We start from the raw sequence: 23,586 nt of genomic DNA, 5'->3' as shown, positions 1-23,586 counted from the left end.
GCTCCAATACAAATAGCTTTTCACAGACGCTACTCAGATATTGTATTTACCACATCGGCATTGTTCTTTCCATTGCATTCTAGTCTTTTTATTGTGTCAGTTAAGTATTTTCACTATTCATTTCATACAGTACTAATCAAAACACAAGCAGGGATTTCCTAAAGCACGCAAGTAATTTTTTATTTCATTAGTCCAAACAATAATTCTTCCTATGTTCATTCCATTGGGAATACAAGAAGTTAAAAGGTCAAACATCAATACCCAAATCGTTTTAAGCACCAGTATCTTGCATCTATGTAACACCAGTAACAAATATTTTACACCATGCTGAAACAAAGGTTTCTGAAGCAGTACAGTCATTGAAATGTTGTATCTATCTATTTGAGATCTATCCTGTCGACTTAATTTCCACCTCACCTTCTCTTGTCTAATAAAAGAATGATGTTAGTGGCCTCTTGCAGGAACCCATCTGCTTCATACCATAAAAGAACTGAAATTGGGTACACAGTAGAATTATTTTTTCTCTCTCATTAGGAATTAAAAGATATTGTCTCCCACTTTCTTCTCTTGTATTTCAATTTCATGTATTTGTCAAAAGAAGGGGAATTGAAAGAACTGCTTTCCTGATTTTCATCTCTAAGGAACACCAAATGCTGCCACACCAGAAAGGAGTGCAGACACTGAGCTAGGCACTGATCCTTGAACTTCTGTCTCATTATCAAGGCTTAGGTCTAATTCCAGCTGGCCTCCTTGGCAAGTGGGACAAGACAATTCTTTCAGCTTTTGTTTGTGAGGTCAATGAAGCTAGCTTCTATGTACAAAAGTGAATGGAGATATACATACTTGATCCTGCATAGCCAGCTATTGTGCCCACGATCATCATATTCATATTCTAACTCTTCTCCTAGAGACGAAAAGAAAGTTGATATAGTTAGCAAAATTGAAATTAGCAGGAATAATCTTTACAGCAGAGAGGAATGTCATGGTTAAACAAAAGAGATAAAATGGCTTTGTTACATATCAAAGGACTGAATTTGCCCCTTTTTTTTTCTTTTTTTTTTTTTTAAGCCATAGGATCTTCAGTTGATATTATGCTCATTTGTTGTTTTTTTTCCACAATCAAGGCTTTTTCAGATCAAAAATCTGTAAGTGGCCTGTTCAGGAATATGTAACTCAAAGGAAAAACAATGTTACATCTACAGGTATTAAAGTAAATGACACTGAAGTAATGACATTATGCAATCTGGATTCACATATATTGTTTATCTTGAAGATTCTTTGCTAAAGTGAAAAATGAAGTGAGTCATCTCTAAGTTTTGCTAGCAACCATCAAAAGTTTAGATTGATTCATTATTGCCTTTTGTCTTTTTATACTTTCCAATTCTATCTCACAATCATAGCCATCTCCAAACACAACAGTCTGGAATTTGATGGGTTTGGATTTTTCATCGTAACTTCAAAACATGAGCGTGGTTTGAGTGTCACCCCAGAGGAATACAAGGTGCCCTCTGCAACTCCCAGTTTAGGAATTAGTAACTAAGTCTCAGATCTAAAATGGTGAGCTAAGTTTTAAGAAAACAATACCCAAACACCTCCCTCAAACCTGACCAAACAAGAAACCTTACACACAATGTAACAGAAAAGTTTAGCTCCCACACCTTAATTCCTAAAGGAAAACAGTAACACAAATGTCACACTTTGCTAAATAGAAAAAATTAATTTTAGTTAAACAAAAAAGTACCTTCTCTGTCAAAAAAGCCCTGTAAGGCCTTCCTAGGATCTTTCATATAGAAGGCATCCTGTACATCCTGAAAATCAATAGCAATAGGGTTTTCTTCAACCTCATCCTCCTCAGCATCCTCCCCTAGAAGACATACAAAATGCAAAAAAATATGGTGAAATGTTAGAAAGAGAACACCAGTATATTTCAACTTCCGTTAGTTTGAAAGAAGTATCAACTATATCATCCTAAAATTATGTCCCTTAACTTGAATATTATTTCTGCATCCAATCAAAAAACCCACCCTGCTTCTTTTTTGCTATTAGTTATTCCATTGTTAGACATTGTTTTGCAGATGAATGTCACTGTATCACAGGAACGAAACATATAGCATTAGCTTAAACTCCCAGTTTCATGGCCTTTTATAGGCATAGGCAAATTACCTTCTCCATGATTTTAAAAGGAGCTCTAGCATACTTTTCACCAGATATAAGCTTGCCTTGTCACAGCACTCTTCGTTTGAAAAGGAAAAAGATTAATTTGTACTCAACTTCCGCTAGATTGGGACACTTGGCATCCAGCTAGAATTTCAACCCTAGTATTCACTGAAAATTGGCTTAAAGACCTTCCAAGGTATATCAGCTGATTTATGCATCATCACTTACCCATTCCCCATGAGCAGCTCATATCACTGCTTTGACTTCTCTCACTTCTTCTCTCCTCTTTTTCATCTTCCTCATCAGAGTCCTCTCCCAACATTGTCTTTTCTAGTTTTGCTTGCTGCTGCTTACGCAGTGCCTTCAGTTGTGTCACAGTTAGTTCCGACTCAGACTCCTGGTCCTCTTCGGGTCCCTATGTCACAAACAGTAACTTTACAAAAGTGTATTTTAAAAGAAAAAAAAAAAAAAAAGGATTTTCAACACGCATGCAGATTATGTACAATAACATAAACAACTCATTACAGTGCTCTTCAAAAAGTAGAACTATTAGACCATTTGTTATCGTTTGGATCCCCAAATGTATTAATTTTAATATCCTTATATCCTTTCTAAAGAGGAAGAGGGGGAGAAACAAGCATTACTGTGTAATCTCAAATATAACTGCATTTTAAAGGTAGAACACAATTTATGTGGGGTTTTTTTTTTTGGCAGTGCCACACGGCAGAATTTCAGAAATGAGCAACCAAAACCTCTGAAGTGCATGCAGGGCACTCCAAGTGCTTTCTAAGTTCTTACTAATAAAAGCTCCCCTTGATCACAAAGAAACATTAGTGCTTTATTTCCCAGATGCATCCTACTGTCAGAGAGACTTTCTTGATACATTGCACTGACAGAGAAATGCCTTTTGCACTCACTGCACATCAGCAGAAGCTGCCCTGCCTGTTCTCAGGCTGAGCCCTCGGCAGAGCTGCCCTGTGCCCAGCACACCACGGCGGGGACACCCCACAGCCCCACACCTCACCACAGAGCCGTCAGCGGATACCCACCGCTGATTGCTTTTCCCCAGAGAAACAACCACACCAGCGCTGGGCAGCTGTCAAAGCTTCCAAACCGCCTCACAACCCAGAGACTTCCACCCTCCCAAGACGCCAGCGAGGTGAGAGGGAGCCGGGTAAATTCCTGAGCTCGATCCGGGGAAGCCTTTACCACACGAGTCACCCCACACACGCTCCAGGGAGCGCGGCGCGGCCGCCCGGGCCCCGACCCACCTGCAGGAGGAAGAGGCGGGAGCTGCCGCCGAAGCGGAGTCCGTGGCCCACCCGCACCCGGCAGTAGGTGCGGGGCGGCACCCGTGCCTTGTTGAGGAAGGTGCCGTGGGTGCTGCCCAGGTCGTACACGTAGAAGCCGGCGGCGTCGGCGGCATCGGGGCCGTCGGGGGAGCAGCCTGCGCCGCGGTACTGCAGCACGGCGTGGTGCCGCGACACCGAGGGGTGCTCCAGGGCCAGGGCGCAGCCGGGCAGCCGCCCCACCAGGAACCAGCTGCCGCCCTCCAGCCGCACCGAGCCCAGCACCACGCCGCCCTTCAGCACCTCCAGCCCGTAGCCGGCGCCGGCCGGCGGCTGGCTGCCCCACGGCGGCTCCTCGTAGCGCGGTGCCGCCGGCGCAGCAGCCGAGCGGACGGGGGGCGGCGGGCTGGGCCCCGGTTCGTCGCTCTCCGCGGAGCGGGACGCGGCAGGCAGCGGGCGGCTCGGGCGCTTGAAGCCGGCGGGCTCGGCAGCCGCCTCCGTCTCCATGGCCTCCGCCATCTTCCCGGGTCCGTTTCTAAATAGAGTCCTCCGGGGACGAGCACCGCCGCAGCTGCAGTACCGGGGGTAGGGCGCAACTCCAGGGGGCCGCGCAGCTCCGGAGAAAGGCGTCGCTGCCTCAGCCGCCGCCCGAGGTAGCGCAAGAGGTGAGGTAGGGAGGGAGGCGGCGGCAAAAGAAGCGGGAGCGGTTGCGGTGGTCGCTTCACCTCTCTGGGCGCGAAGGAGCTCTGGTGGCGGGGGAGCCGCTTCTGGTGGCGGACCGGGGCCGACTTCCGGCTCGGCGGCCGGGCGCGGAGCGGCGGGGGCGCTGCGGGGTACGGCGGGGGGGCTTGGCGCAGGGCGGGCGGGCTTGGCGCCGCCGTGGCGACCCGCGGGCCGCGGTGCGGGGAGGCCGCGGGCCCGGAGCTGGGCCCGAGGAGGGCGGGCGGGCGGGTTGCGGGGCTTTGCGGGGCTTTGCGGGGGCGGCGAGCGAGCTGAGTGTGGCCTCCGGAGTCTCTCCACGCAAGTGAGGGAGCGCCGTGGGTCCCGCTCAGCGAGATGCCGGCCTGTCCCAGGTACAGCAGCACTAGCTCCTGTTACAAACAGAAATAATTTCTGTCTCACGGGTGCGTTTCTTTCTTCTTCCCCCTGCCTCAGGAGAAGCAGCAATGTAATCTGTTAAATGCCAGCGCTGCGCCCTGATGTCATCGTGGAAATTGCGCTGCTCAGCGACGCGCTGAGCGAGAGCCCTCTTGACATTCATAATTTGTTTTATTCAGAGCATCATCCCGGCTCCAGTTTCTGTTGCTGCCCAAAGCCTAGCAGTTTTCCCTGCAACACGACTCGTTTGTGCCACAGTATTTGGTAGCGTTCATCTGGGCTCTGACGACAATACGTGACCTGTGTAAAAATGCTCCGATATTGGGGTGAGATACCGGTTTCATCTAACCAGGCCAACCGCAGCTCCTTTGACCTGCTTCAGCGTGAGTTTCGTACGGTGGAAGTCCAAGATCCTCCGTTGCATCAGCCATCTGCAAACAAACCCCGGCCGACCACCATGTTGGACATCCCCTCAGAGCCCTGCAGCCTCACAATTCACACCATTCAGCTCATCCAACACAACAGGCGGCTGCGCAGCCTGATCGCCATGGCTCAGGCTCAAAACCAGCAGCAAGCGGAGGGCATAAAAACTGAAGACAATGAACCCCTGCCATCTTGTCCGGCCTCTCCACCTCTCCCTGATGACCTGCTTCCTCTGGATAGCAAAACCCCCAAAATGCCATTTCAGCTGAGGCACAGTGACCCAGAGAGTGATTTCTACAGGTGTGTTGGTATTTCTTTGGGTTAGTTCTTGGCTGAAGGAAAGCTGAGTGTTTTTAAATATATATTTAGTTATGTTGATTCCCTTAGGCTGAAGGGTCAAACAGTTGTATGTAAAGTATGACAGGCTTCGAAAAGGAAAGACTTAGATTTCTCCTGTGTGGATAACATGCACATTGTTTAAAATGTGATTTTGTTTCTTGTCTATAAAATGTGGATGTGTAATGCTGATTTCTGTCTTGTTCGTGCTATGCTAAATGTTTGTGAATGGTTTTGGTATCTTCAACAGTATTTTGACAAGTTTAGTTACAGGATGTGAAGTCTCTTCTATTTAGGTCGCTTACTCACAACTAAACTTGCCTTATTTTAACTGAAAATCCAGAAGATGCATGACTAGGTTTTGGCTCTTCAGTTGTAGGTTCTGAAAAGATGATTTGATAACATATTTGTAAGACATCAGTGGCCAAGGACCTGTGACATAATACCTATCACATTACGCCCTGTCTGTTGATGTTATTCTGGTCAGAGGTAGAGATGAGTATAGGTGAAAGGAATTCTTGTCTCTGATACTGGGCTCCACTCACCAAGGGCTGGAGAAGATGTTAAGGAAGGCTGCATTGCTTCTACCTCTGCAGCCAATCTTTGATTAAACAGTATTGCCACCACCTCCTGTCTACCCCTCTGACAACGCCCCCCCGTGGCAGGGGGGTTGGAACTAGATGATCTTTGAGGTCCCTTCCAACCCAAACCATTCTATGATTCTATGAAACACTAAATTCACAAGGAGGTGTTGCATTTCTTGCAGGATCTCATGATACTTTGTAGGTTTTGTGCATTTAAATTCAGGGATTAATCCTCACTACTATAGCTTTCTGTTTTTAGATTAAAGACTGTGCACCAATGAACATAATGTGGGAGAGGATAATACATTTTAGTTTTTAAAATCGGGAGAATGTGCATCAATAAAATACAATGTTTCAGTTAAATGCAACAGAGCTCTTTAATGGCCTGAAGTTGTATAAAATGCATTTTTTTGAAAGATGTTGCTTTTGGGAACATAGTCTCTCTGAACAGTAGAGTGATTCTTTAGTGCTGTTTGTGGAAGGACACCATCATCCTTCTTGGAAGAAATAAAGTAATCAGCCTAGAGGGGTGAAGGGAAATCCAGTCCGGTGAGGATAAAGTCTGAGCCCTGTGACTCCTGCTCTTTCTGCCCCTGTGGTTTGTAGACCTGACCAGTGTTCTACTCTGTCCTCCCTGGTGGCATCAGCGTTAAGTTCAGTTTTCTGTGGCTCTGTCCGTGTTTTCGGGGCTGCTTTGTCTTTTTGTTGTCCCTTGTGAGTTTCTGGGGTCAGAGAAGAGGAATGTTATTTAGCAGTCAGCCACGTGGGGGAGTTTAAGGACTAGGTTGTAAAAACTGGATAGACAATTTTGAAATGAAATGTTTTGTGGCTGATAGAGAGTGGATTTATAATGAACTACAGCATAGACTATAATTTGCTTGCTAAACCAAACACATTTATGCTTTTGCAGGAAGGAAGCTTTGAATTTGTTGTTGCATGTTTGTTCTTAACTGCTCTGAGACACGTGAATTAAGAATAGCAGCTGTGGTTATAATAGTAAAAATAAAGTTATATGATTTGCCAACGCGTGTTCTTGGTATGTAAAACAATTTAAGGAAAACCATTCTTCCCTTTGATAAAACATGGTAGTGCTTAATTTTATGCTGTCTTCTGAAGTGCCATTGTCAGAATTAAAGTACTCAACTAAATGCATATTTTAATTCCTTTTTCTTTGGCATAATCTGGGTCTGAGAAGCAGTGTATAAGTATATTTAGATGTAGAAAGAAAGGAAGATAAGAGCGGCCAGCCTGAGTCAGACCACAAGTTTCTTTATTATAGTCATGTCCTTTTCTATTTCCTTGTTATTGATTTTCATCCTTTGACCCCACACACTTGTCTTTTATTTTGTGATTCCCTAGATTCATTTTGGTTTTCCTCCCCTCTGCCTCACCCCATATCTGTAACCCCCATCTCCTCATCCCTTTTGAGATGAGGAAGAGGCAGAACCTAATTTACTGCTATTTTTCAGTTGTTTTGGTCTTTTTAACCCCCCAAAATCTGCACCATGAGGAATTTTAATTGTGATGCTATTCCTCTCCTCCATTTTTCCAGACTGTTTATAAATGTGTTGAAACAAACCTTGATTCTGATTCTGGTACAGATCCTCAAGGGAAAACTTGGGCTCCACAGTGGACATCTCTTATGTACTTGCTTGTTGATGGATTTGGAGGACTGTAGTAGGTTTGTAAAGCAGGTTTTCCATTTACAAAAGCTGTCTGGACTCTTTCTGAGTGTATCACATTTGCCCATGTGTCCTCTAATTCTGTTCTTATCATTTCTTTGAATTTTCCTGATGCACCAGAATATATCACGCTTCCCCAGCTGCAGTTCTTCACGTCTTTTCTGAAGCTATTAGAAAAAAATGTTTTCATGCTTTCTGTCTTCTGGTCCTCATGGGCCAAGGCAGTTTAAAGCAAGAGGTGACTCATCACAGCTATTCAACTATTTCATCCTTGAATTCCATTAGTATTCCTGGATGAATTACCATCTGGTCCTGGTGATTTACAACTCTTGATGTTACAGTTCTTGGACTAGACAATAAGGGACTAAAATTTGGTTTTAGTTGGTATAGAAACAGAAGGTAAGCTTAAAGAGTAGTCGATGAAAAATAAGTAAGGAACTGTAGACTTGAAACTGCTGCTAGCTTTTCCTTCTTCTCTGTTCAGCTTCCAATTAGCGTGGATCCGTCTTCAAAAGAAACCTAACCTACTCATTATGTGCCTCTTCAGATGCTTTTTCTTGTGTGTGCGTGGTTGGTTTCTTAACAGATTTCTCTGCCATTCTCTCATTTGTGTTGCTGACCACATCGGATGTGTGCTTTGCATTGAAAGATAATCTGTGAACAAAATTGAGAGTTTGCAATGGGAAGACAGTTCATGGCAGAAGGGCTTGTAGTTAAGAAATGTCTGTACAGAAGTAGGGAAGCACGTGTCGGTGGGATAGCAGGTTAAATGTTGGGAAGGGTTTGGAGCAGTGGAAATTAGAGCAGGCAGAATGTAGTTTCCCTGCTGGACTAAGCACTTTGGCTTAACCCCTAAACTGTCTGATCTTCTGGGTTGGGCCACTGGGACCCAATTTATTTTACAAATGTTATCTTTTACCTCTTGCCATTATCTATTGAGCAGCTTCTTTTTATACCTGTGCAGTCTTCTGTAGGCATAGCAGAGATATTTAGAAAGAGGCTTACTCGGGATGAGGTGGAAAGAGGCCCTCTTCCACAAGGAAACAACTTTCTGGTTTGAGTTAGTGTGCTTTGTTCTTTGATATACTGAGTAGTATAATCTTGTTTTTCCAATGTTCTCCTTTATTTTACTGGTTTGGGGGAAATGGCTGTGAAGCGACCTTGTTGCACCTCATTTGGTAGAAATTCAACTCCACGATGTAATGTTTCATAAAATTGATGTTTTCGTAGGAAAAACAATCCCTCCCTCCATCTGCTGCTAGCTTATGCTCACCTAGGAGGGAGCAGAGCTCTTCAATCCGTTACTGCACTTGAGTGAGCCTCAGCTGTCGATCCTTGTACTGACTTAGCCCAAACACTTTCCTTTGAATATAGTTGCACGGGAGATGAACCACGAGATCTCCTTCCTTCTAAGAAAAGCAGCCTTACAGGAGAGGAGCTTGGGTAAATGGATTGTGGTGCCTTTGGGGAACATCTTGTTGACACAGAAGATGGACCTTTTGTGAGTTCTGAAACCTTATTAATCCTGAAAATGAGCCTAATTGGTATAAACGGGAACTTTTTTTTCTGTCATGAAGTTCTGCATGTTGCAGGTTTGCTGGCAGCAGTGGGAGAAGGTTGGGGTTTTGGTCTGATGAGTTCGTGGCTTGGCAGGTAGATTTCTGTCTGGAACGTCGTCTAGTGTTGGTGACCCATAGATAAAAATACAGATCCTATTGGAAATACAAAATTGAAGAGCAACAAGTTGGCCAGTATTTGTGATAAATTTCATACTATATCTTCTGTAGAGATGATCACCTCCAAGTCACAGGCCTGATTGCCAGTTTGTTAATCTCTGATGAAAGAATTTTAGGGATTAAAGTGCTCTTCTTTACTTGCAGCTGTATGAGCCTGGTAATATGTTAAATAGGCTTGGCTTTGAATGGTAGCTGGATGGGGAGCCTTTCCGGAAAGCAGTAAGTGCTGCAGAGGGTGGCATTCTGCATAATGATAGTATCTGGAAGGGTGCTTCTGTAGGTGCTAGGTGTCTGGATGAGATTGAAGACCAAGGCTCTTTACCTGTGATCATCAGGGGAAATAAGTTTGCCGCTCCTTTTTGGGAAGGCTTGACATCAGATAGCTGCTTTCAGCTTGTGTCATCTGTCTGTATGGCTGCTTTTGTTTATGTGCATTCTTATCAGACAGTACCTGAAGGTTAAAGGAGGTGAAGAAAAAAAAAGATATTTTCTCATTTGTTGTCTTCCATTAACATCTACAACAATATTTCAATTTTTGCTGTCTAATCAGGCTTTTAATCATCTTCTATTGTTTATTGTGGGAAACAGGAAGACAAGAGAAGAAAACATAAGAAAAACAAAACATAATTGACTGACCTTACCAAGAACAAGAGGTGGGGATTTGGATTTGAGTACAGTACCTGAAATTTCTTTTCTCTCTGTCTTTAATTGATTTTTAATTTAGATTTCGAGTTGATTATACCCCTTTCAGCATAGTGACCTAGCTGCATTTTAATGCTGGCAATTGGTTTCTTTTCCTCTAGGAGTTTAAAAGAGATATAACATTCTCTGCTGCTTCTGAGGAGTGATATGCATTGCTAAGTGTTTCTTGTGCTCTACAAATGGCTGAATATCTTGCTTGGGCTTGCCAAATTCTATGTCTAGTTTAAGTTTGTCCATAGTGTTTTGATTGAATGGCAGAGTGTCAATAATGGCTCTTTGTCTCTTTATTAATAGTAGTCTGGTGTTCATTGTTTCTCAGCCGATGGCTGCTGGACAGCTAGGGATGTCCTTTATATGTGCTTAAAAAAAAAAAGTTTCTTTTTTATAGGCATAAATTTTGATGGTTGTTTTCTGATTGGTTTTTTGGGTTTTTTTCCTTTTTTTTTTTTTTTTTTAATGTTGTAACCTTCTGGTCCCAGTGTTGTATGAGACATACGGCTGTTTGTGAACTTCAGAAATCTGTTGCTGGGAGGTGGAGGGGGGAGTGAGGGAGATGTAAAAAAAAACAGTATGGGTGACACTTGGTTTATAAAGGAACTGATGATCTTTTAATTCATCTTGTCAGAGCGGCTGCTGTCTTCTTTGCAAAGTAGTTACATAATTGAGTAGGAATTGGGATGTGAGTCATTTTCCAGCAATTAATAACTGGGATGAATCCATGACCTGAGATCCACATGCTGTTCTTAATATCCACTTAGAAATATCATCATCTGTAGCTCTTAATACAGTGTGATTCCCTCCTTTATTTGAATAATCAGAAAGTGCTGAGCTGGTGTTCTTGAAAATGAACCATTTTGGTCCTGATAGCTCTAAGTTTAACCTTTAATTTTCCCTATCATGAATTGTTACCTTTTTTTACTGCTGTGTTTCAGTGGTTTTCTATGGGTCAGTTCTGAGGATCAGAGGGAGCTGAGGCTCTGTGACCCAGCATCTCAGCCGGACTGAAGGGTACCTAATGTACTCGTCGGAGAAACAAGAGTAGTGAGGATTTTATCAAGGCATTAATGCTCTCTGTGTACTGTTTAATCAGGTCTTGTTACTGAAAAGAGTGTGTGGTGATACACGTGTAATGTGGGGTGAGAGCAAGGCAAATCTCAGGGTGGGCTGCGGAAGATGTTGGGAGAAATTGATCAGAAACAAATGAAGGGTGAAATTGTTAGTTTAATTCTGCTGTTGGTGCTGAATGAAGTGTAAAAAAGTATATAAGTACCATACTTAGCAGAAAGGAAATTTGATTTTTTCACATCAGCATTTGAAGACTGTGTTACTGATATGGGCAAATACACCACATCCATTTAATTGTGAGTTGAGAAAATGGTAGAAATATGTTTACCTTTCAGAGGCCTTGCCTTATCTCATCTTCTTTTTTTCCTATGTGGAATTTCTATTTGTTAACTCACCTTGATGAAAAATCGGTTGCCTGATGGTAAATGAATATTTGAGGTGCTCATGTCAGTTCTTCTCCATCTCCCACATCCTGCGTGGTCAATCCTTCCTGCTGAGCAACACCAAGAAGAGGGGTCTCAAACCCAAGGCTGGGGAGTGCAGCTTTATGGCAGAACCTCTCCAGGCCTCCTCCCAGGGCCTGCTGTTCACTTCTTCTGTTGCATACGGGGATAATTCTTTCAGTGTTGTGCTTAGTGGCTACTGAAATTGAAGGCAGGGAAATCGTCTTTTTGGTTCCCTTTATGGACTGTATATGTATCCTGTTTCTTGCTTTTTATGTGTGTCTTTTGCATTATAAATTCAGATCTTGTCTATCCCAAAAGCCTTTGTATCTGACTATTAGGCCTGTGACATCAGAGATAATAAGGAAGAGAAATGTAATTAACTGAGAGGGGAAATGATTTGCATTCATGTTATTTAAAATGCCTTTTTTTGTTTGTGTCAAGGACCCATTTAATTCACATCTCCAGGAGAAAAGCTCTTGGGTGGGAAGGGAGTTGCTTAAGGGTTCAGAAGATTTGCATCCCACATTCATGCATCACCCAAAGAATCTTCCGGTATTAGAAGGGAAAATGAGAATTTGCAGTGATTATTTGGAGGGAGGGGAAGATGGGAAAGCAGATAAATCCCCTTACTAGGTAGTATTCATATGTAATGAAGAAGCTATGGAGAAGAACCCCAAACAGTTTTTGCTTTTGCTTTGTACATCACATTATTATTGACAATATCTCTTCAACTGATACATTCCTTTTGGTTTTTGGACGTGTGCTATTTTTGTCTTTTCTGGTTTTTAGAGGCAGAGGGGAGCCAGTGACTGAGCTGAGTTGGTCCTCCTGCCGGCAGCTTCTTTACCAGTCAATGGCCACCATCCTGGCTCACACAGGCTTTGAGTGTGCCAATGAGAGTGTTCTGGAGACCCTGACAGACATTGCCCACGAGTACTGCTTGAAGTTCACCAAACTGCTGCGTTTTGCTGTGGATCGAGAAGCTCGACTTGGGCACACCCCTTTCCCTGATGTCATGGAGCAGGTCTTCCATGAAGTGGGCATTGGCAGTGTGCTCTCGCTGCAGAAGTTCTGGCAACACCGCATTAAGGATTATCACAGCTACATGCTTCAGGTGAGAAGAGCAGTAGGGACCCGATGGCACCAATAAATGCACCCCCAGTACAATTGCTTATTCCTGTAGCAAGTCCTGGGTCTTACTGAAGTAAACTCAGATTAGAAAACCTCTTGGATATGGAGGGGAGTCATCAAGGAAAAGAGAAACAAGATTTTTTTGGCTGGAAGACAGACCCCCTTATTTGTGTCCCTGCTGAGGCTAAGAATGCTCTACTGGTGGTTTGTCTGGGTTTAAGAGGATGCCCCAGCTTTTGAGTGGCCCAGCCAAAAATATCAAGTAGAGGTAAAATCAGTACTGACTGATTAACTGAATTTTCTGCTTTAATGGGATATTTGGCTGCTTACCATTTCAGAAAACAAGTAAGCAGATGAACAAAAATTACTTGGCTGTATTTGCTTAAACAAGGGGTGACTTGCTTAAACTGTAAGACTATGGGGTAGTATTGTGCTAATCTGAGTTGTCCCACAGGTGCTACCTTCCAGTCTAGAGGGGACTGTGCTTCTGTGGAGAAAGAAGAGGAATTGTTAAATTCCTTGGAATAAGAGGTGCCATATCAATGTAGGATGTAAGAATAAGGATATGGTTTCTCTTGGTCCTGGTATTCTGTGAAATTAAACAAATGCATTTTATTTGAATGATATAAGACTGTCTGCCTGTTGTGGACTTACAGAAATGCAAAGATTTGAAGTGGGAATTTTACTCCTCATCAAAAACCAAGATTTGAATCAAGTAGGTAGCCTGTGACCAAAGGCAAACCCTGCCATCCCTTCCTCCTTGTCACATTATCTGAGTGCCAGTTCACTCATCTTGGAGCAGCTACCTTGTCCTCCTTTTCCCTGGGTTGGCACCTTGTGCCTTACAGAGGCAGTATAAATCAGAGACACCTGTACGTGCATGTAGTATGTAAATTGTGATGGAGTCTGAGGTTTGTGCATAAAAATAACATCATCAAGATCTGTCTTCATTAAAAATGTTTTTGTTCAAAAAAATAGGTTCATTTTTGTTTAAATGCTTTTATTCAGATATCGCCTTTTGGAATTTGCGTTTTCTGTATCATTCTACCGATGCAGTTCACTCTTATCCTGCAGCGGGTCATTGTCTTATTTGTTCTGTTCTTCATGCAGGGCTGAGGTCCACAGTAGCCTCTGTATTTGGAAGTATATGTAAAAGGGGGAAATAGGCTTTGCTATTCTTTTTCGTTCTTGCTTTTGCTGTTAAAAAACCTTGGGCTTTTCCTGAGCACAGTTCACTGACCGTTGGGATTCAGTGGTATAAACAAGCATTTGTTAGAAGCAGATGAAATCTGAAATTTTTAATTTAATTGCTTACAGTTAAGTTTCTAGAAGTATAGGGTAGTTCTAAATCTCATTTCTGTACTTGTTTCACTTCTCTGACTGGAGAAAACTTATGTGTTTTTTGCTGTGAATCTGACAGAAGGTACGCAGGCTTTGCCCAGTGGTGACAACAGAGCTGATGAATATCTGAGCTGCTTTTTTTTTAATGATGGAGTAAATTTGTTACTGGCAAATGGGGGATAGTCTTATAGGTAAAACCAAAAAGTAAGACTGAGACACTTTGCTTTTATTTCATGCTCTGTTTAAATTTTGGGGCCTCATCATCACTGTCTGTGAAATAAAGGTGCTCATATTTATCAAGCAGACATGTCAATGGATTGAAACTCTTATTAAAGTCCCTTGTTACAAGATAGAAGGTGTTCTTAAAGGGGAAAAAAAAATCTTTCCTGTGTAGCTGATAACCTGTTTACTTGTTCGTTCAGGTCAGATGTTAATAATATTCTGGGAACAGAACACACTGCAATGTAATTGCCATTAGAGTCTCTGAAGTCATTCTGACCTTTCTGGCCTCTTTTTCACCCTCACTGATCTTTGACAGGTTAGCAAGCAGCTCTCTGAAGAGTACGAGAAGATTGTCAACCCTGAAAAGGCAGCAGAAGACACAAAGCCTGTGAAGATTAAGGAGGAACCTGTTAGTGATATTACTTTCCCCATAAGTGAGGAGCTGGAAGGAGATCTGGCTTCCGGTGACCAGTCTTTGCCTGTTGGAGTCCTTGGAGCTCAAAGCGAGCGCTTCTCTGCCAACTTGGAAGTAGAAGCTTCTCCACAGACTTCGGGTAGGGGTTTCTTGCTACTGCTGGAAACAGTCTATCAGCTGGTTCATGTGATCTCGCTTCCATTTTTAATAGCAGATCCCAATGTGAGGAAGGAGATGGAGACAAAATTTTTAGGTTTTAATAAAAAGATTTGGATGGGAAAGAAACCCTTGCTTGCTTTCTGAATGAAAAACCAAAGAATCAAAGATATCAATGACAAGGATTTGTTAAGTATTTACTCTATTCATGGCCAGCTTAGAACACAAAATGCTTTATGTGGTCTTTATTTTTAGGGAATCATTTATGTTATTGGCTTTGTTATTGGTGTGAGGTAGATTGTTTTTCAACAGTGATGGCCTGAGGGCTTTATTGTTGTTTCGTGAACTAGAGTATTTGCTGCAGTTCTGAGTACTGGGTTTTTTTTCCTGTGTGATGTAACAAAGACAAAAATAACTTTTGGGTTTATATATATGTATACATTTTCATTTAAAAGAGACTAGAGTTTTATCCTTATTTGTAGTAAGGAGTGTACCAGATTTTTTTTTCTTCCTTTGGTAGTTTTGGATTCTTGTCCAGAGATTCATGTTACTCAAAAGTTGAAGGCCATGTTCCTGGAGTAAATTCAAGACCCTATATAGTTTAGGCACTGAATGAGTTATGGAAATATTAATGATACTTGATGCAGTCCACCATATTCAGATGTCACCCTGGTACTGACAGTCATTGTTTTATGAAACCTTATCAGCAACTTAAGTGAAATGGGCTTGTGGGAGTCTCTCCTGTTCTAGCATCTCTACCCCAAAGCCTGCTGTAGTTAGTTGAGGCCGTGTAAAGTGAAATGGTGAGTGAAGTAGCGGGTTATAAGACTGCACTCTTCTCCTCAAAGTGTCATCCCTTGATGTTGGCATTGAAGCACACTGGTGGCCAGCGTGGGAGAGTCTGCTGCCTTTTCTATATCTATATACAAGTTTTATTCTGTGCACTGTTCAGTAGTGCTAAATTTTCTGCAAAATGACGAAGACATTCTTCTCTCAAAGAAAGCCAGTTTTGGTTGTTGTATAGAACCTTCTGAACTCTGGAAATCCCTGCAATAATAACTATTTCACTTTAGAAAATGGTTAAAAAATAATGAAGCCTGTCCTCCTATTAACCTGAAACTAAGTAGCGTATATAGTGAGGTTCGAGTATACCTCTGAGTCCATTAGTTTGTTGTTTGGTTTGTTTTTTGTTTTTTGTTTTTTTTTTTTTATTAAATAGCACATTCTGCTGAGTTTTAAAAAAGCACAAATCCATCTAATGTTTTTCTGGAAGCTCGTATTGTTTTCCATAGTACCTCTGAAATGTGAAGTGCTTACATTTTTGTGGGAGAGGGAGCAGCAGACTCCTCTGGCCCATATGGGGTTCCAAGTGATTCATCTGGAAAGCTTTGTATTAGCATCTACCACTTGAGACCCAGAGGTTAGCATGCTAGCTGTATTTTAAATGCTTCTTGCCTCTCTGATACCGAATTGATGTTTTCTAATTAAGAGTACAAGTGCTCTGTTCCTCCCTGAAAATCCCTCTTCACTTCACAAGGGCCTTTGGAAATCTCATCACTGTGAGAAGTCCCAGTCTAGAGCTGGGCAGGCTGGAGAGCATAATATCATAAGGAGCGAGAAAAAGCTGCTGCAATTAGGACACCACCATCTCGAAACCACAAGTGTGAGGCCCATAGAGACGGCAGCAAGGCTTCCATGTCGGAGGGCAAAACTCTTGTTGCAGCCTTCCGTGTTCTGCTTGTGTTTCTGCTTATGCCTGACATTGCGGTTGTGGGCTCCCTACTTTGTTTCATTGCAGTTGGGGAAATGGAGGCAAAATTGGGCACCTTGTTCCTCCACCCAGCAGGATAACATGAGGATTAGCTCATTTGTAAAGTACTTTGAAGTTAAAGTGCTTTGAAGATGAAACATCCTGTGTGGATGCTTAAGTACTTTTAGTCATTAGTGACACTCTCAATGACAGGTGATAGAGCTGAAAGGAATAAGGCTGAGCAATGAAGAGCAATTGATGAAAGAAAGACACAGTAAGTTTAGTGAGCATCTTTGATTATTGTGTAGACTGGAGCTGCAACTCTGTGGAACTGATAGCGTTTTAATGATGTGCTCATTGTTGTTGAGAGGAACACATTTACTTATAATTAACATAAGAACGACTTTTCATTAAGGTAACTGGACACCAGCAAGCACTTTGATTCTGGCTTGCTGTCTAACTGCTGAGCTAATGTAGGCTGTGTTGCCACAAAGGTCCCCTAAACCCTGGTTTGGGCTAAGCTATTCTGGAAAAGATTCCTGACTCCTTCATAAAGGAGAATTCACAGTACAAACATGTGGTGGAAGATTTGTTCTCTGTGTAATTGCTAGTAATAAGGGACTATTGTTGGTAGTATATTGATAATGGGGAATAGTGGTAGGTTTGGCTCAGTACAAGAGGGTTGGTTGTGCTTTCAAACTGTAGCCAAGTACCTTGAAACACAAAGTTTGGAAAACCTACTAAAACTAGTTTCCTAGTTTTTTTTATTTTCCATGTGAATTTAACCTGACACAGGAGGGACCAGATCTAAAAGTGAGAAGATTTCAGACTTTATTCAGTTTTGGGCTGTTACACACAGCTCAGCAAGGGGCCCAATTAGTGTATTTTTAATAGGATTTTTGTTTCTCTTAAAACTGTAAATAAGCAGAAATAATGCAATCTATAATTACTGCTCTTGGGGAGGAAAGCATTTGTTTTTATCAAGAAATATGGTTTTGTAATGTTGTACAGAAAATCCTCAGTCTGCTCAGATTGCACACTAGTCCAAAAGTTTATTTAAAATAAAAAGGAAGGGGGGCACTATTCCCAGCAGGGTGTCTACGAGGTTGAGCCAAGAGTGGTTTCTTTCCATTCTGCTGAAGGATGGGATGAGACCTGCAGCTATTGAGTACAAGGAGGCAGGCAGCTGGATGGCTGACTGCAACTGATGTCTCTGCATTTCAGTGCTGGAAGTGGTATTTGAGTCTATTCATCTACCTAGTGCTCTGCCCTCTCACTTCACCTCTCCTGCAGAACTACCAGGAGTCCAGTATGTCTGACAGCTCAAGGGAGGTTGCTGACGTTGCAAGGACCTCATCATCATGAATGACTTCTGGACTGCCTCTAAGTCCTGCTTATGTAGGGTCTAATCCATGTGCTGTTGGTGTACTCACGCCAACTGAGACACTCCTCCTGGAGAGTAACATGGACTATTTAAGTTGTTGTTTCTCATGGAGAAAATCACATGGAGAATTGCTGTGAAAGGATAGCATCATATGTTTTGGAATGGCAATTACTGGCCTATTAAAAAAACCCCAAACTAACAGATTTTTTTTTTATTGTTTCACACTGGTTGGTGTGTTTTGTTGTGGGTTTCCCCCCCCCGCCTAGTTCACCTGTAGCTTTGCTTTAGCTCCTTCTTTACCAGTGCTGCTGTCCCTTGCATCTGCATGCCGTTTGTAATTTGTCTTTTTACTCTGTTACTACTGTGTGCTTTTTCTTTCTCTAGGGGCTGAGGTGAATGCATCCCCACTCTGGAACTTGGCACAGGTAAAAATGGAGCCACAGGAAAATGAGGAGACCAATGTACATGGCCACGGGGTCCTAGGCAGCGATGTCTTTGAGGAACCAATGTCAGGCATGAGCGAAGCTGGGATGCCACAGAGCCCCAATGGCTCCGAGAGCAGCTACGGTTCTCATTCTGCTGACAGTCTGATGGGATCCTCACCTGTCTTCAACCAGCGTTGCAAGAAAAAGATGAAGAAGATGTGAAAAGAGATAGTCTTTTTATTTAATCCTGATGGTATGTAATAGACTGGAAACAAACTAAGAGAGCACTGTGGTGGCTATGATTGATAAACAGGGCTGGCCCTGGTGTATGAGGGACATTGCATAAAATTATTATGAGACATTTGATGTGTAGTGCACTTCAGCTCCCTGGTTTGCTGGGTTCTGTACTCCAGCCTGACTCATGAGATTGAAGATCACCCTATACATTTGATGGTGTCATGGCTTGCTTTGGCAGATTAATGAGGAAGTTACCAGTGGAAAGTAGTTGTGAAGAGATTTGCTAAGCCATGGAATCATTGAATAACTTGGGTTGAAGGGACGTCTTGAAGTTTCTGGTCTCTAGTCCAGCCCCCTGCTTGAAGCACAGCCAATTAGATCAAGTTGCTCAGAGCCTTGTCCAGTTGAGTTTTGAATATCTCCAAGGATGGTGATGCCAAACCTTTTTGGATGTTTTCCCATATTTGACTACCATCATAGTAAGAAAAAATATATTCTTGCATTCAGTTGTAATTTCCTGTGTTCTAACTTGCATTCATTGCCTCTTGTTTCTGTTCTGTTGTTGTTAATTTCTGAGAAGAGTCTGACTCTGTGTTCTCTAACCCACCCATTAAGTGGTTGCGTACAGTCAGATGTCACTTAGCCTTTTCTCAAGTCGGAAGAAACCAAGCTCCCTGAGCCTCTTCTTGTACGTCCTGTGCTCCAGCCCCTAACCAGCTTTGTGGCCTCCCACTGAAATTGCTGCGGTGCCCTCCTTGTACTGGAGAGCACAAAAGTGGATGCAGTCCTCCAGATATGGTTTCACAAGTGTTGAGTAGAGAGAAATAATAATTTTCTTTCAAGGTACTGGCTACATTCTTGCTCACTTTTGTGGACAACAAGACAGTCTTAGGTCAGGCTATTTCACTGGTTGGGGAGCCGTTGCTGCTGCTGATAATGACCTCGCAAAGATGCTGTAGAGTGGCCTCACAGTGCCAACAGCCAGCTCCTTCAGTGCCGTCAGATGCATCCTGTCTGGTTCATGGGCGTAGGTATGTCCATTTGGCTGACGTTCTTGCTAATTCGATCTTCCTCTACTGTAGGTAACTCTTTGCTAGTAGACCCAGGGACCTGGCAGCCCTGAAGGTAGACCTTACCAGTGAAAACAGGCAAAAAAAGGTGTTGAATACATCAGCCTCAAAGTACAAAGCACATCCTTTGTCATCAGGTTGCCTGCATCGTTGAACAGTAAACCCATGTTTTCTTTAACCTTTCTTTTGCTTCCAGTGTACTTAAAAAAGCACTTTACATTTCTTACCAGTTTCAACTCCAGCTGAGCTTTGGCTTTCCTAACAGTGCCTGCATGCTTGGGCTGTGTCTCTATATCCCTGCTGGCCAGCCCATCCTCACTTCCACCTCTGTGTGCTTTTTCCTGTGTGTCTGAGCTGAGTCAGGAGTTCCTTGATCAGCTGTGCTGGCCTTCTGTCATGTCTGCTTTACTTTCTGCTTGTCAAAAAGGACTGTTCTTCTACTTTGAGAAAGCTGTGTTTGAAGATAAGGCAGCACTCCTGGGCCCCTTTGGGAGGCCAGGGCAGTCCCTCATGAGATCCTGCCAAGATGTTCCTTGAATAAAGCAAAATATATTGTCCTAAAGGTCCAGAACTCTGTTTGTCTTGTACATGTTTCTCAGGATTTAAAATGCCACAGTTCCATGCCTGCTGCAGACAAGACATTCACATTCTCCACCAATTCTTCCTTGTTAGTGACAAGTCCAGCAGAGCTGCTTCTGTAGTTGATTTCTTGATCATCCAGTCAGGGAAGTTGATGTGAGATTCTGGAGAGAAGGAAGCAGCTTTTACTGTTGGTGTGAGCCAGTACTGGCAATGCAAATTTTTCCTTTGCTCTCATTGGATTGAGTGCAGCAGCTTCAGGCTGGCTGAGATTCCCTATTCAAAGTTATCTTGACAACTTAGTCTGAAACAGAATCTATTTTGCTGCTTGCTTTTATGGCTCAGCTGACTGATGGCATTTTTTTTTTTTGTTCTGCACAATCCTCAGTTGATCAATGCAGTCTTTAACTTGATTCAGTCAGTATTTCTCTCAGAAAACCTAGAATAAGCATGAATCAAGAATGAACAGCCACTTAAACTGGCTTTATACCTGTAACCCATTGGGATGTTTGAGGGAGATTTACCAATCCTCCCATTTGTCCTTACAATTGCAAGTTTATCTTTTGAAAGAATGAGCTCCAGGCATAGTATTTTTGTTTCTGTATAACATGCCTAGCCTTAATTCTTTTCTCCTAACTGTATTTCTCTTCCACTTTATAGAAGTGGAAGCCAAACATAAAATTCCTCAATGTCTAATAGGAATGTGTGACCGCAGGCTTTTATGGACATTGGAGTTAAAATTGTCCATCACAGTTTTAAAGGTTTCTCCTGGGGGGTAAATTCTAGCTATTTGAAGCCTAGTCAGTAGTAGAACAGTGGACCAATATATCAGGAAATCTTTATTTTGATTCCCTCTGAGTCACCATTAGGCATGCTGCAGTGTCCCTGTTTTCTCAGCTGTAAAAAAGAGAACAGTAGTGCTTGCCTCTTAGAAGTGTGTTTGAGATTTAGTTACAATTCAAAAAAGGCACTGTGATCCTTCAGAAAGTTTTGTGAGAGTTGTGAGCTTTTCTTCCATTTGGGTAGGGCTGTTGCTGGCTGGAGAATGCTTAGATGGACACTGAAAGGTTACTGACCTATATGATACTGGTTTTAAGCAACAGTGCTTATCATGAAGAAATAAAGCAGTTGTGCTGTTCAACTTCACAGGTACAAGGAAGGCATTTGGGGTGGTATTTTCTCACTCAGCTTTAGATGTCTACAGCTAAATTTGTTCCTCTGGGCCCCATTTGCAGCTGAAGAGAAATAGTCCTTCTCAGGTCACCATTCTGGCCTTGAAGTAGAAGTACAAAGCAGGTCAGATGAATGGCATTTTTAGAAATGTCTATTTTTCCTTTGTGTGCTCATAAAGTGAGTTCAACTTGACTACCTCAGCTGAAGACATCCACACCATCAATGTCTGAGTTAAGTGACCTGACTTTAGCCCTTCCTGTCTGGGAATCAGAGGAGACATTCTCCTGCTGGGCCAGTCCTTTTTCTCTTCTACACGTTTTGTAGAGCTTGCCATTAAAATGGTAGTACTGGGCTAAAAGCAGACTGCCCATCTTACCTAAACCAGCAGATCCAGTATTCTCCACAACACACAGAATGTGGTAGGCTAGGGCCTCAAGACTCAGCTCAGTTTGGCCCTTGTGTCTTTGATACTGTGTGAGAACACCTGACGCCTGCCATTGGGCCTTTCTCTGTAGATGCTTTGCCCATCTGTTGTAGTGAAGTATTCTTGAGGCTGGGGCACTTAAGCCCCTTGCACTGTTTTCAGGAGCTGGAGGACAGAGTGACTGCCACCAGCATCGCTTGCTCATTTGCAAGATTTCAAATGTGCTAAAAATGAAAATCTGCTGTTCTCCAGGGCTTTGCTTAAACCTCCTAAGAAGCAATCTTAAGTGCTTTCTTTATATTGCTCATGTACAGATGTTCTGTCTTACTTTTAATCGTGGTTTTGTATTTCACATCCCTTTTCCACACCCATTTCACCCTGTAACACACACTCTGCAAGAAGCCAAGCCTGAGTGCTTCAAGTATATTTAAATACAGTGGAAATTCACCCTCCATTGATTCAGCTGTGTCATTGCAGCGTAAGAGAGGTGTTATTGATTCTCTTTAGGCTGCATGTTTATGCAGAGATGAGAAATGCATCAGCATCGCTTGTACATTTAAAAATGATGGCAGAGTAAAATCTGTATCTCCCATTCCTGCATTATGCTAAGTGTTGCTTCTGATATTTGTGTGCTTGATGTTTCCTTTTATGCCTGTGGAAGCTTTACCTTCTGAGTGAGCCCTTCCCCTTTGAATGTTTACCATCCTTAGATTTACAGCGGTGTTCATCATGCATGAAATTGTGAGCTAGATTTGAAATTTCACTAAGTCTGATACAGACAATATGCTTTTTTGATGAATCAAGTAAGATTTTGCTAGGTGTTAATGCAGCCTTGGGCAACTAGCGAGGAATTCATTGACCATGTAATCCCCAAATTTCAAGCCACAGTTAGATTATGCAGTGGGTTGGAATGAAGCTCAACTCTCGCAGTTGTTTTTTTGCTGGTTGCTGGTAAAGTGCTCTGCCAACCCACCCGCTTCAGTAGTCTGCAGTTTTGTTGGTTCTTTCATGTTTCTCCCTTCTTTTCCCAAAGGTGTGTGGATGGCAAACTGCAATACTGAGTATTGACCATGTCCATATCCAGTAGCATTGATGTCTTTAGTGATTTATTTTGCCATGATTGAAATTGGTGGGAACGTTGATATCAATTTGGAGAGCAAGATCTGTGAATTACTTGGCTTTTGAAGTGTTTTGCATGGAGTTGTACAGGATTGTGGTTGAGGGAGCGCTGCGTATCATGTTCCTTTTTACCTCCAGCAATACCTTTTTATTCCTTTTGAAGAAGTTTGCCTGATATCCAGCAAAGTTCACTGTATAAATGACAGTGTAACGACTTCAGTATACAGCTGTATGTCAGACTGTGCTGCCTAGTGATTTAATTCCAAGACCATCCATACTAATTTGAATATGCATAATACTGTGCAGAAACAGAGATGTTTCCTGCATAGAAATTTATGATTTAAAAAGAAAACAGGAAAATAAGATTAGGTAGGGTAGGTGAGGCCAATCTGATTATCTGCTTAATTCTGAGACTAATGCACATGTTATGTGTGAAGGATGTTTTACTTAAAATGGCTTTGTACATGCATGTGAATGTAATATGTATGTAACTTTGCTTGTGTTTATATGGAACAAAACTGCTTGGAAGTATTTCAGGGTTCTTTTTTTTCCCTTGCTCTCCCGGAGAGAGTTTCTTTGTAATTTCTAATAAAAAAAAAATAAAAAAAATTACTCAGAAATAAAAATCCTACAGGTGTCGTG

The 23,586-nt window shown here is 42.5% G+C and overlaps 2 protein-coding genes across 7 annotated transcripts in view; one reads left to right on the top strand and one right to left on the bottom strand.

Moving 5' to 3' along the window:
* Positions 1-4,078, bottom strand: part of SLC4A1AP (solute carrier family 4 member 1 adaptor protein) — a 17,512-nt gene extending 13,434 nt beyond the window's left edge. The window contains exons 1-4 of the mRNA XM_054820527.1: positions 3,429-4,078; positions 2,386-2,572; positions 1,742-1,864; positions 844-904 (exon numbers count right to left, since the gene is read on the bottom strand). Of these exons, the coding sequence (XP_054676502.1) occupies positions 844-904; positions 1,742-1,864; positions 2,386-2,572; positions 3,429-3,965 (908 nt within the window). The 5' untranslated portion in view covers positions 3,966-4,078. The remainder of the gene's footprint in view (positions 1-843; positions 905-1,741; positions 1,865-2,385; positions 2,573-3,428) is intronic.
* SUPT7L (SPT7 like, STAGA complex subunit gamma) lies at positions 3,994-23,586 on the top strand. 6 transcript variants are annotated; one of them, XM_054820531.1, is made up of 5 exons: positions 3,994-4,111; positions 4,602-5,267; positions 12,308-12,632; positions 14,529-14,766; positions 18,302-23,586. In XM_054820531.1, the coding sequence occupies exons 2-5, from the start codon at positions 4,855-4,857 to the stop codon at positions 18,562-18,564; spliced, it is 1,239 nt and encodes a 412-aa protein (XP_054676506.1). In that variant the 5' UTR covers positions 3,994-4,111; positions 4,602-4,854; the 3' UTR covers positions 18,565-23,586. The 6 variants fall into 6 exon arrangements, with proteins under 6 accessions (XP_054676506.1, XP_054676510.1, XP_054676505.1 ...); XM_054820535.1 differs by lacking the exon at positions 3,994-4,111 and adding an exon at positions 4,199-4,279 and having other exon boundaries at positions 4,724-5,267; XM_054820530.1 differs by lacking the exon at positions 3,994-4,111 and adding an exon at positions 4,226-4,279.

This window comes from Grus americana, chromosome 3 (assembly GCF_028858705.1).
Source record: "Grus americana isolate bGruAme1 chromosome 3, bGruAme1.mat, whole genome shotgun sequence".
Classification (NCBI taxonomy): domain Eukaryota; kingdom Metazoa; phylum Chordata; class Aves; order Gruiformes; family Gruidae; genus Grus; species Grus americana.
The sequence above is the reverse complement of the archived record's forward strand: the minus strand, read 5'-3'. Positions and strand labels throughout refer to the sequence as shown.